Source organism: Acyrthosiphon pisum, chromosome A2 (assembly GCF_005508785.2).
Source record: "Acyrthosiphon pisum isolate AL4f chromosome A2, pea_aphid_22Mar2018_4r6ur, whole genome shotgun sequence".
In the NCBI taxonomy this organism is placed as follows: Eukaryota; Metazoa; Arthropoda; class Insecta; order Hemiptera; family Aphididae; genus Acyrthosiphon; species Acyrthosiphon pisum.
This window is the reverse complement of record NC_042495.1, coordinates 8,248,340-8,262,430: the sequence shown is the minus strand read 5'-3', so window position 1 is coordinate 8,262,430 and position 14,091 is coordinate 8,248,340. Positions and strand designations below refer to the sequence as shown.

The window sequence follows — 14,091 nt, the reverse complement described above, 5'->3', positions numbered from 1 at the left end:
TTGTCATTTGTCTGTATTATAGACATATTAATAAAATATAATATAATTTATAATATTTAATGTCTATGTCTGTATCAACTATTGTTATTGTCCTGTTGAAGCTATGACACATATTCAAAACTTTTAAAAATATGCTTGTTCTACTTGGCTATACCGGCTCTAAACACCTTTATCGAAAGAATATTTAGTCATTAATCATATTCAATTATGAATGCACAATAGACTGATGATAGAAATAGATTTTCGCCCATTTCTGTAAAACACAATTATTGATGAAACAATATAAATGTTTTCATCATAATTTAATTTTGCCCCAATGGTTTGCCTTCATAATAAAAGACATTTTAATTTCTCAGTAAATTAACAAAGACAAATAGTTAAGCTAGTAGGCAATTGACAGTCTTACATAAAATATATTAATGAATTTAATTAAAGAAAAAAAAAAATTGTATCTATAAAAATATTTATTAACAGCTGATATAATATAAGTTTTTTATAATAGCTTGAATATCACATAGTGCAAAATTAAAAATATAGACAAATAACAATTTTACTTTACTTTATCATGATGGATAAAGAGTTCATCAATTTTTAATGCTTAAAAGTAAAAATTAGACACCTTGAATTTTATTTAAGCTACCACATTGAATTTGGTAACAAAAAAGTGCAAAGCATAAAAAACAATTAAAACAATCTTTTATGTAATATTTTTTAAGATTATTATAAATATAATTTGAAACTTAAGTAAATAGTAAAATATACTAAAAATGTATAAGTTAGCAGGCTAAAGGTTAAATAAAAAACTTTAGTAGGTAATGAAAATAATTTTTCAATCACTATTACTCACATTTGATAACATGATTATTGGTTATAATATAATGTATTTTATCACTAGCCTCTAAGAATGTTCAATTAATTTGGTTACAATAAACAAGTATTAATAAGCTAATTTAAATACTTTAATAATAATAGTAAAAATAACAATTTTAAGATTTAAATTCAAGTTTTAAATCAGTTTTTTTTTTTGAAAGTTGAGGAACTGTGTGTAAATACTAAAAAAAATTAAATTAATAAAATAGTCATACAAAGTAAATTTATGAGTAAAAAATATGTAAAAGTAATAAATAATTACAAGATTTTAAGCTGTTGTATTTAAAACTGCCTGTTTTTTTGCAAATGCGATGAAGACTTGTTCAAGAGTTGTATCACTAACAGTATAGTCTTCAATTATAGTATAATTGTCTTTAATTGCCTTCATCTGACCAAATATCTCAGACAATGGTATATTTGGATTCGTAATGTGATAATGCAATAAACCCTGCAATATAAATAACAATTTGAATCAATACATTTATTTATACCTGTACAAAAATAAAATAGTTTTCTTTCTCCAGACACCATGACTGCTAGAAGAAAAATGCCACCTGTGGCCGAATTCAAATCGACGACGATGCACGTCGCAACTGACACCTTAGCCCGCTCGGCCACTCCGTCCCCCATTTAACATTTATTTGGAATTTATTTTATTATTTCCAGTAGTTATAAATGAAAAATGCGTTAAACATGTATTATGCATAAATGTTGACTTACTCTAACTTGGTCAGTTTTGTAAATAGAAAAAAACTTTTAATACAAAAAATATTTAAAAAAAAATAATCTATCCGATTATGTAGAAAAAAAAATAGTGTTTCTATTTAAAAAAATGTAAGTTGTATAGCACATGCGCACACCGATGATGTTAAAAACTTGAAATTTATCTGAAAATATGTATTTAAGTACTCCCTATCACCTCCCAAGGTCATCCACCTGAGATATTTAATGTTACCTTAAACCGTGATCACACTGTATACTGAAATAATATATTGTTAAAACCTTTGAAATATATATTATTTTTAGGACCCCCCCCCCCGAAAAAAAAAAAAAAAAATCCGCCACTAATACATTGCTCTAAGACACTGCAGTGTACAGTTCATGAATTGCTAGATTAGAATGTAGTTACTTTAATTAAATTTAAAAAAATAGTTTAATCTCACCTTATGTTCGTCTTTTAAGCTAATGTCTGGAGAAAACTGACGTTCTATATCAGATTTTAGTTCAGTAACATTTGAATTTTCAATATAACGTAGTTTTATCATTATGGTAAACCCTTGTCCATAACGATTTTTCAAATATTGTATATTACCAATACATTTCATAACACCGTCCACCATTATTGTCAAACGGTTGCAAAGTGCTTCACATTCATCCATACTAAGTATTTAAGCAAATCAAATAATTATAACTCAATATAAATATTGTATACACATTACACATTATTTTTACCTATGTGATGTAAGTACAACGGCTTGTCCACCTCTTTGACTAGCAGCTAATAATTGCCATAAATTACGTCTTGCCACGGGGTCTACTCCACTAGTGGGTTCATCTAAAAACACAACTGGAGGATCTCCAATTAATGCCATTGCAGTGTTTAATTTCCTCTTATTACCACCACTATATTTTCCGCAGACTCGATCTTTATATTCTTCAAGACCTATAACAACCATAATAATAATGAAAATACAGAAAAAATCATTAATCATACTATCATAGGATATAAATTTTGAAGTTTATTATTATTTATAGTTTATTATTTGGTATGATCTTTTAGAAAAAAAATGTTGATTTATTATTAATATTTCATGTTTACAAGTACAAATAATAAAATAAAAGTTACACTGATTCTAAAAATGTAATGTCTTACACATCAAGTGTGAACAAGGGTAACCCACTAGAATGTACAGACCTCCTAACTATTTATTTTTATCTTTAAAAAGGTTCATTTAAAACTAACAGAATTATATTGTATAAAAAAGTAATAAATCATTCAATAAAAGGCTGTCATATATTTCGCAGTCTACCAGCAAATGCGTTCTACCAGCCGATGTAGGATAAATTCTACCTGCGACTGGCCGGTTTTTACACAGGGCTAAATTTATCTTAAATAGATACAGTTTAATCTTTTTCTTTGGTGAATACTTTATCTTTATGGCACAGATAACAATACTTCGAAATTTTGTAAAAGTATGGGCTCAATATCTCAGTACATTACTTATTGCGAGACGCCACAATTTATACACACAATGTGTTGGCAAAAATATTTTCGCAAACAATGAAAATTTCCAATGTTAGGTATACCTACATAAGGAAAAAGGTAAGAAAAGGAGAATTTTACGTTGTAAGAGAAAGGGATGTCAAACACAAAAATGAGAAAATTGGAAAAATGAAGAAAATGAGAAAATTATATTCTTATATTTATTTAGCTTACATAGCTTATATTATATTTATCATAATTGTGTATAATATTATAGTAAGGATAATGCTTTTTGGACTTTTATTGACAAAAATGGTCATCTAAATAGTGAACTAAGCCTTAGTCAACAGTTAGAACTGGTGTTCTACTGGACTCAAGGTTTATCCAATAAAAACAAAGTACGTGACTGGGTGAATTTGTGTCGGGATATACCAGTAAAAATGTTCAAAAAACATAATAATTTTGGAGTACCTGATATTATCATACAAGTCAACAAATGTTTGTTAAGAGGATCTAGAAAAAATCATATTATACACTATGATGGGTGGCGAGCGTATAATGGTATTGCTCAATATGGTTGATCCACTTACACAAGCGCACACTCAACAGATCAAAAGTTCATAGAAACCATTACGCTATGTGTGCTACAAGTCCTGACCTCCTTCCAAGGTAAAATTATTATAAGTTATGTATAATAAATTTAACGTAATAAATATGATACAATGATACATATTGCATGAGATACCTCATGGAAACTTGGTGGCGAGGAATAAATAAATCGGATTTATTTAATGCATTTTTGAGAGATATGGCAAAAGTTTTTGTAATTCAAACACAAAACAACACAATATTCATCATTCTTGACAACAATTATACTATAATATTATAATATTATAATTTTTTATTTATTTATTTGCGTTAGACCGCATACTACTCTTAAATTCAACGGTAGACTGCATATTATGACAGCCCAAAAAAATCAATATGTAAGGAAATAGAAATTAATGAAAATTACAATGTAGATATTTTTTTAAGGCCAATTATAGCATACATTATACAATATATTTATCCATTTAATTTTATATATTATTTTTAAATAGTACCTTATTTATTATTGATTTTAGATTTGATAAGTCGTCTATTGAGCATTATTATTGTATAAATACAGTTTTTTTAAATTTAATAAATAAACATTACAATTTATATTTAACTGTTAACAACTATATTTTCTAAAAGTACCTCCACTACTTTATTTTACGTACCTAAAAGTTTAATCCACTTATCAACATGTTTTTTGGTGTTTGTTGGAGATATTCCTCTCAAAATTGCCATTAGCCTTAAAGTTTCTCTTCCAGTGAGTTGATCATTTATTGCATCAAATTGAGGACAATAACCAATCAAAGAAACATACTATACATAATTATAAATGAATTAATTCCTATTAATATTTTTTAATCCTAAAATAATTGTATTCTATTTTTTTTATTAACCTGATTTATATTAGAGCTGAGTTTGTACAACTTATCCGTCAGAATAGAAGCGTCGCCTTTTGAAGGAAATGTATCACCAGTTAAAATTCGGAATGTAGTTGTTTTACCTGCGCCATTTACACCAAGTAAGCCAAAACATTCACCAGGGGAAACGGCAAAACTTATACCCCTGACCCCGGTGAATTTAAAACTAAACTTTTTAACCAAGTCATCAACCAGCAATAATGGCGATGATGCATTATCTAAAATGTAAATATGTACAATTAAATGTATTTGTGATTTGTTTATAAACATTTTCAATTACTTGGACAAGTTTTAGCTGCATCAACTTTGTCTCTTTCACCGCCAACATCTGGATCTTCATTCATATCTTTATAACTCACACCAGTACCAATGATTTTATTAAAAACAAACTGATGTAACCGATGAAATATTTTATAATCAAAAAATAATATAATAGATATATACAGTATGCTACTAAATAATAAAAATAAAGTTTCTTCTAGTATGCCATTTGGATTTTTATCGGATTTGAAAACAAAATAACTTTTTTGTTCAGAGAAAATATTATCTAAAATGATAAAGTATAGAGTTAAACATGCTGACAGTTGACATCAAATAAAAAAAAATATAAATACTTACTTTTACACATTTCATTCATTAAAGGTGATTTACATACTTTGCACATGTTGTTTTCCCACGTTATTTGCAGAAATCCTGATATACATGATGAATATGAAAAATGTGGAATAATTAAAACTATTAACCTTATTAAATTTAACGTGTTAAAGGAACTAGTTTTATTATAGTCTCTTATTAAGTCTTTCAAAATATACAAGCCAGTATTTATAAACATTCCTGTAAAAAATAAGCAGAAAATTATCAATAACCGTAACGGATACAACTGCTGAACCTAAAAAAATGTATAGAAAATACCTAATATAAAATTAACTGCAATGAACAATAACATGGAACTGACGAGGGTATTTTTTAAATAGCTATAAACATATGCATAGAATATTGCACTCCATCCATAAATAAGTAGTAATGTTAATAGAACACCTGTAAAAATCATTTTTAAATTAAACATTAAATTAATTTAATTTTAACTAATATTATAATATTATTAAGGACATTGAATGCGGCGATTTTCTGTCTTTGTCTAGCACACGTAGAACATAGGAATAACGACCTAAGCGACTGAGAGAAATTAAGGTACTTTTAGTTGTTTGATTTAAAAAATGTAAAGATGTTTGAATTAGTATACAAGTTTACTTTGCATCTGTTGAAGCATATTTTTAATATTTTTTTAATACATTTAATATTAAAAATTGACAAATTTATAAAATTTATTCTCATCAAATATTTTTTTTTTTTTTATTGGACATAAAAGACCGCAGCAGCTCTGGCCATTGGTCTGACAGTAAATTACATAATTATGACATATTTACAGAACATATTTACAAAACATATACATATTAATACAAGTTAAATTTCCTTATATAATGTGGATTTTTTTATAAAAATAAATAATTTTTGCATTGCGGTAGCTTCAGGACTGAGGATTTCGTGTAGGTGGGTGGTTCCGAGGGTAACGATTTGATCTCATCAAAATATTACTGCAATTGAAAAAGTACTTTGACCGATGTAAAGTAAACTTGTATACCAATTCAAAAATCTTTTCATTTTTTAAATTGAAAAACTAGAAGTACCTTAATTTTTGTCAGTTGCTTAGGTTGTTATTCTTATGTTCAACGTGTGTTAGACAAAGACAGAAAATCACAGCAACCAACGCCCTTAAATTTAAACTTAAAAGTAGATTAACTTACCAACTTCATTAGAACCAGTAAATATGTCGTTTTTATCCAATAAATACATACCGGCCAATGTTAATAAAACCACAATTATATAACAAAAATAGTCCCAAATAAAACACGTAACCCAATACATGATCGGTGAAAGTTTAGTCATCATTTGTAAGTGTTTAATGCCACTAACTCTTTCATGTAATGGTAACGCTATAAAATATCCTATTAAATACAGTAATCCAGGGGTGAAAGTAGTTATCCAGAGAAATACAAGTGCTATCCCAAGTCTTTCATCACAAACATTCTAAAGAAAAAAAAATTTATCTCAACTGTATATTTAATTGATATAAATACCTTACTATACTATCTAAATGAATTGGTTCATTAACAGTTGAAATAAGTGATTCATTATTTCCAGACAACTTTTGTAGTAGAGCATTAGAATACAGGTTTACAGCAATTGCTGGAGTATGAATAGCTATATTATTGTATAAAACAGTTGATTTTGTTCGGTTAAAGTCACCAGCAATCATAAGATTTGTTCTGTAATTGAATACATCATCCTTGCACATTTTTAATAAATCTATAAAAAATATATTTTATTATTAAACACATTTCTAATTTAACAATAAAATTATGAACAATTAATTCAAATTTGATAACTAAAATATGTTATGGTTTTCAAGTTTTTTTTTACTATAGTACAATATTTTTGATTCTAAATAACAATAAATTCTAAATGAATGGGGTTTTCATTAAAGCTATGGTATAACATTTGTTAATCTATATAATTAAAAATGAATGTCGCTTTTTTCCGAACTCAAAATATTGAAAACTACTCGTCTGAATTACTTGAAATTCAACATAGATGTTTAGCCTGATTAAGGAAAGGTCAGTAGCTACACGAAAATCGCAAAATATAACTCAAAGTTACAGGAAATAAAGATACAAGATTGGTACAAGTGGTGCGCTCTAACGGATTAATATTCAATATACATAATAACGTATATAAATAATAATAATAATAATTATAATCTATATAAAGATATTTCTCCTATAGCAACCATCTATAAACAAAAACGGAAATCTGAAAATACCCGTCAAATTTGAAAAATTGGTCCAGCTGTTATCAATTGATGAAGTAATATTTCAATACATTTTCATTAACCGTTTTGTATATTTACTTGCCAATCAAAATAAACGATAACATTTGAATAAAAAATTCTACATATCATCGTCCGAAGGCAAAATAAACAACTAATCACGAGCGAAGCTGTGACGGGTCGGCTAGTGCATAATATATTAAGCTAATACAAAAATAAATAAATATGGTTATAACTTTAAAACGTACCATATTTCTTCTGGATAACATTTACTTGATTTATTCAGCATATTACATTGAAATATAATTTAAAATGTGACTAGTCTAATTCATAATATTTAGGTTAATAATTTCAATATTTATAGTATGAACTTAAATATTTAAAAAAGTCAGAAAACGATAATAAAAAAAGTTATTGAGAACTGTCAACTGGCATGATATGTTATAAAATTATTTGAAATAATAATGATCATGGTTTAAATATAACTTTAATTGCAATTATGATATAGCTGCAACTAAATTAAGTTATAACAAGTTTATAATAAGCTAAATTTCCATAAAAAAAAGTTGGAAATATTTTATTTTATATGTATAAATAATATGCTGAAGAATTAAAATTGTTTATGAAATAAATCCGATAACAAAGCTTTTTAAGTTTTATTATTATTAAACTTACCATTAATTATATTGTTTTCTGACGATGTTTCTTTGACAGTAGCTTTATTTGTTTTAGAAATAGCTACAAATGTCGGTTCCAAATTTTCAGGAGAATTATCTCCAGCACGGTAATATACACTGCTATCCTTGTAGGTGCTTAATGATAAATTTAATTCATGGGAAACCACTGTTTGATTGATTAAATAATTGGTTGATTTCATAACTAACAAGCCCAACAGAATTGGTCCAATTCCCTGGAAAGAATAAGAATACAATTGCTTATTATACATTTGGTATATTAACACATTAACTGTGCACAACTTTTTGCAATTTTTATCCAATGCGTATGATAAAAGTAAAAAAAAGTCTTCAAAAAAAAATAAAGAAACTGCTCTTAATGTATACATATTTAGAAACATATGTTTCATGTTATCCACCCTAAATAATAATAAAATAACATTCAGTCATACGTAGGGAATAATAAACCATTTACTTTAGATGTATATTGGTGCCAAATGACATCAATACGCATTCAACGTGTTTAATGCTACTTGTTTGTTATTACCCTGTTAACCCGTAAAGTTATGGTACTTATTACCTTAACACCAAACACCTTAGTAAGGATCTTTATAGAAATTGTTTTGTGCAAATTAAGTAAAATTATGAAATATAAGTTTTTAACTGTACTTCAATTAATCATAAACAATAATTTATCATGTATTTTAGATTAGACCAAGTGATGAATAATTTTTTGTATGGTTTAATAGTTTTTTTTTGTTTTTGTCTAGATAATGAATCAATCTTCAACTTCAACGGAGATTCAGATAGGAAATTAAATCTATTTGGTGCTTTAGGAGGATTAAAGTTTAAAATTTGTCCGTATCTACTTTTCTTAATAATCGGGGAAAACAGAAATAATATATATAGACAACATTAAAATTAGACAAAATCAATTTCATTATTTTGTTGTGATTCAAAAACAAATGGCCATAGATACTTGAAATTCTCACTAAATATTTTTATAAGGATTTTGTAGACAGGGTAAAATTTTGTTGAGCTCTCTATGAACGTTCAGAATTTTTATGCTGTATCAAAAGTTTGAACATTTAATACATGCGCCTGTATAAGCTGTTCATGTAGTAATTTAAAAAATACCAAAAATACAGAAATGATTTTTTTATAAGCTATTAAAGTTTAAATTTTGACAAAATCGCCAAAATTTGAACATTATTTTCTATTTAAAAATGTATTAAAATATTGATTTTAATAGCTAGGGCTTAAAAACTGAATACAAAATTTCTCATTTAGTATAACATTTTTATGAAACTTAATATTTAGATGAAAATAGTATACTGTAGACTGAAACTTATATAAATAATAAATACCTAATATTTAAGTTAATTTGTTGTAACATAAAAATTTTATTTGTAAGAACTAATCAGTGGTGGCTTGTGAGGTTCACATAAGATGGTGCATAAATAATTTTATAAGATGTAGGCTAATAAAAAAAATTAAAAAATGTTTAAATAAGGTGCATACCCAAATTAATTAACTTATAGTATTATAAAATCAATGTTATATCAACATTTAATTTTTTAAGCACTTCAACATGGAAAAATAAATAATAAATAACTTAACATCATGATCACAAAATAACATATTTCATTCTGTTTTAATATACTATTTATAGAAGTTAACTTGAGGGACATGAGAACACAGTGGCTGCAGTAATGACCAATGGATGATGGTGCGTTATAATTTTAACAATCAACATGATAATGCAGCACAATACAAATATGTCCGGTGTACACAATTAATGTGCTCCAAAAGTTGTTAGAGTACCATATTCTACTAGCTAATGTGTTGAAGCATGTAGCTAATATTTGTACGAATACACAGAGCACAATGAATTTATGAACCTGAGTTATTTAATCAGTAATAGACACACTTGTCAAGATTAAAAGCTGCAAAAACTTTTTCCTTTTTTAATAAATAATTTTTATCTTGTATGCCATGTGCATAATAACTAATTATAATTTACTATAGAAATCTATTCATGTTTTGGTGTATTCAAGTACTCATGTGAACCATAGCACAAGCCGCCACTGGTAATACCTATTAAGTATTTTTAGAGCACATAAAAAACATAAATATAACTTACAAAAAATAAGGACAAAAGCCATCTTCTATATGTAAAAACAATTTTTTTTTCCAACAATATTTTAAACTGATTTTTCATTAAACTTATTCCACTTGTATACTTTGGCATCAATGCTAAAAAAATATTATAGTCAATATTAGTATTAAGTAATATCTAACTAACAAGATATAACAATATTATAAAATATAAATTATATATTGTATAGAATTGTATTATTATTTATAATGTTCATAAAATTTGAACTAAATGAAGATAGTACATTTCAAGCTTAATTGTAATGTTTTATAAGATATGGTACCTATACAGACAAATTTAAGAATTTGAAGAAATTAAATACAATGCAAATATAAAAGTTAAAATGTAAAATAAAACAACAGTTTTATAATCATCATTCTTGTATATTTTTGTGGGTTTTTCTGCTTGGAATTGTATTTTTAATTTTTTTTTAATATTACCTTATAGCTTTAAAGAATATAAAATGTTCTAAATCAACTATCAAGTTTGTATAGTTTTTATATAGAAATATATTTCTAGCGATCGATTAACAAGTTATTGTAGGTTATTAAGTGTTTGAAATACCTATATTAAATAATTTAACAATATAATTATTACTAAAATTATATGATATATTCACTATAAGTATGGAAAACTGATTACAACATATCATGTTTGTGTAAACACCTAACGTGGATATGTCTAACTACGAATCAAGAATGAGGAAATATCATACAGGGATTAGTCCATGAATCAAACTATTGTAATAGATAGTTGACAATGTTTTATCTAAAACTATCAGTACAATATAATTATCATATATACAGAGTCACTCATCAAGCATGCTTGGCCTTTTTTTCTTCAATAATGTAATTATTTAAAATCTGTTTTGTTGAATTATTAAATATAGGTACATAAATACCATATTGTTTAATTCTAGAGATTTTATGTATTACTTAAGAAGATATCATATGAAAATGAAACTATTTTTAAGAACAATTATCCATATTATAAAAATTTTAATGACTGAGATACTACTCCTTAAAATTTGGAATTAGGTATTATCAACATAATCAAAAAAGGCATCCACTAAATAATTTACAATAAAAAAAGGGAGGTTCTCATTTAAAAAATAGAAGTTTGTAACACGACTGGACACTATTTAAAAAGTAAAAATTTCAACAATTTGAAAAAATGGTCGAATATACTTTAAATTCCAAAAATCATAATTTGAATAAATTAATTATTAAAGGTTAAAATGGGGATGAGCATACTCGGTGAATCATAATGTATAAATAAAATATTAGTGTAGACTACAGAATTTAACTATTTTTTTTAATTAGAAAAAGTTTAAAGAGTGAAATTAAAGGATAAGCTTTTATTTGCTTACCAACAATATGTTTAATTTTGTTATAGAATTTTATAAAAATGATAAATTAAAATATTTACTTTGTGTGACGTCATTATTAGATGGTTGTTTTGGTTCATCTCCATAATCTCCAGCTGTGATTGAACTAAAATTAAAAAAAATGATACGTATAAACTAGATATCTTTCTTAATATTTTTAAACATCTCATGTGATATAATATATATACAACATCTACAATAAATTTATGTATAGAAATATTTATAAACATGTGTAAATGATATGTACAATGACAATGATTTAAATTTTTAATACAGATTAACAAAAACTAAAATACCACAAATTATTGTGAAAAATTGCTGAAATTTACTTAACAAAATTGAACCGTTTAATACAATAAATATTAAATTACATGTGATTCATGAACAAGAACAACCAACAGTCACAGTTAACACAATAATGCAATAAAGAACGGATGACAGGTTAGGAAATTACAAGCATGTATGAACTTCTCACCGTTGGTTATTGTTGTAATGAAAACCATTATTCAATGTTGAGTTCTTTTTATTGTCTATCCTACATTAAAGTTTATATATTTGATAGGAATATAAATTAATATTAAGTTTTATGTGATAAAATAAATTTAAAAAAAATTACTTTGGATAGATGTCGCCTGTAGTTGGGTTAGTTATTTTAACACTTTTTAAGTTGAAATTTTGTTTTTGAAATTCGAGGGCAGAATATAGGGCACCAAATTGATTTCTTTTTCTAGCTGGTAGATTAAATATAATTTGCATTTCCATATCTCCCATCAAAATACATTCAGGTACATACTGTTGAATTAAATTGGTCACTTGATCAATATTACAATCATCTTCCTTGGTTATGATCAACTGATAACTACCAGAATCTACTGGTGTGTTTATAGATGCAACATCATCATTATCATCATCTGATATTTTTTTTTCAGCTCTAAAGTAAATGAACATTTTTTTTAAAAAAAAAATAGCAAGTCAAAAAGTATAATTTCTAAAAATTAATTCTTATTCCTGTCACAAACTATATTAAATTATATTTTTTTAAGTGTGTTTCTTATACAATTTTTATTTTATGTATAACTAGCTGTCCCGCTGGTAATTCATGTGCCAAAGATTTGCCTTTTTTTATTATAAATTTATTTGAAAAAAATTTACATTATACCATATTTGGTATTTTATTTGTTAACCTTAGGTATTTGGTTGGGTTGGAAAGTCAAACCTATACTATTCCAGAATAAGAATGCTTTTATTTAGACTAACATATACTTTTATACTTTAAATTATCAATAAGCATGGAATTAATTTTTATTCAATGTTTCAATAATATTAAAAACTTGTAGGTATAAATTCAAATATAAATGAAAATATTAATATTGAACATCAATGTTCTGGAAAATTAGAAATAGATATAAACCAAAATACCAAACGATAAACTGAAAATAAAATTATTCAAATATTCACTAAACCTCAAGTAAACTGTTATAATGTACTATTAGTAGGACTATGATAAGACTATGATCATAGTCCAGAGAACTATGATACAGTGGAAAAGGTGTCATAAAATTCAAAACCTATAACTGAATGAATACATATGATTGATTAACTGTAGTTTTCATTCAATCTAGAGTAATATTAATATTATTATATTAACATTTTACAAAAGTAAAATGCACAATGTCTTATAAAAAGAAGATTACTTCAGAAAAACTTCTTCCATTGTTGTACAAGATATACCCATTCCTTTTATAGAGAATTTTTCTCTATTAAGTTCTAGTATTCTAAATACATCTGGAAATTCATTAGTGTTTTCATTTGGTAAATTAATAACAACTTGAGCAGTCAATGAGCTTTGAACTTCTGCTCCTGGTATAATTTCTTTAATTGCTTCTATAATTCTAGACTCATCGCATGGTTCTTCTTTTACAATAGTCAAATTATAACCAGTTCCTGTTAATTTTTATGACATTTATGATTATTTTGTAATGTTCAAATTGATACATTTATTTTCTTACCATAAGCTTTTTTTAAAAATAACGAAGAGCCATAACATATAACTTTTCCATGGTCCATGATTGCAATCCTGTCACCAAGAACATCAGCTTCTTCCATAAAATGTGTCGTTATCAAAATAGTTCTTGTTCCTCTAAAAGACTAATAAAAATAGAAATACATTGATGTTAAAAATGTATAAGAGTATTAAAATACATTTTATATAGGTAAAAGTTTTTATGACATAATAATAGTTTAAATTTACAAAGTTCAGACATCTTGAAAATATACATAGATACAAAATTAAAAATGATGAACAATAAAAATAAAGAGATACATTTAAAATAAATAGTTATGTTTGGGGATGAGGACTTAATAAGCTCTAAAAAAATCATAAAATATGTACTTAAAA

At 25.8% G+C, this 14,091-nt stretch overlaps 1 protein-coding gene across 4 annotated transcripts in view; it reads right to left on the bottom strand.

Annotated features, from left to right (window-relative positions):
- Window positions 1–449: 449 nt before the first annotated feature.
- The window catches only part of LOC100168860 (ATP-binding cassette sub-family A member 3), a 25,548-nt gene continuing 11,906 nt past the window's right edge, over window positions 450–14,091 (bottom strand). Inside the window, exons 7-24 of one of the 4 annotated variants that reach the window (XM_029490404.1) lie at window positions 13,703–13,841; window positions 13,388–13,637; window positions 12,310–12,624; window positions 12,169–12,228; window positions 11,735–11,799; window positions 10,292–10,404; window positions 8,150–8,384; window positions 6,731–6,954; window positions 6,393–6,675; window positions 5,500–5,625; window positions 5,206–5,421; window positions 4,868–5,134; window positions 4,564–4,805; window positions 4,336–4,483; window positions 2,323–2,533; window positions 2,034–2,250; window positions 1,133–1,318; window positions 450–1,052 (exon numbers count right to left, since the gene is read on the bottom strand). In XM_029490404.1, coding sequence (XP_029346264.1) covers window positions 1,139–1,318; window positions 2,034–2,250; window positions 2,323–2,533; window positions 4,336–4,483; window positions 4,564–4,805; window positions 4,868–5,134; window positions 5,206–5,421; window positions 5,500–5,625; window positions 6,393–6,675; window positions 6,731–6,954; window positions 8,150–8,384; window positions 10,292–10,404; window positions 11,735–11,799; window positions 12,169–12,228; window positions 12,310–12,624; window positions 13,388–13,637; window positions 13,703–13,841 — 3,291 coding nt within the window. In that variant the 3' untranslated portion in view covers window positions 450–1,052; window positions 1,133–1,138. The other 3 variants (XM_016802487.2, XM_029490405.1, XM_029490406.1) reach the window with 3 other exon arrangements.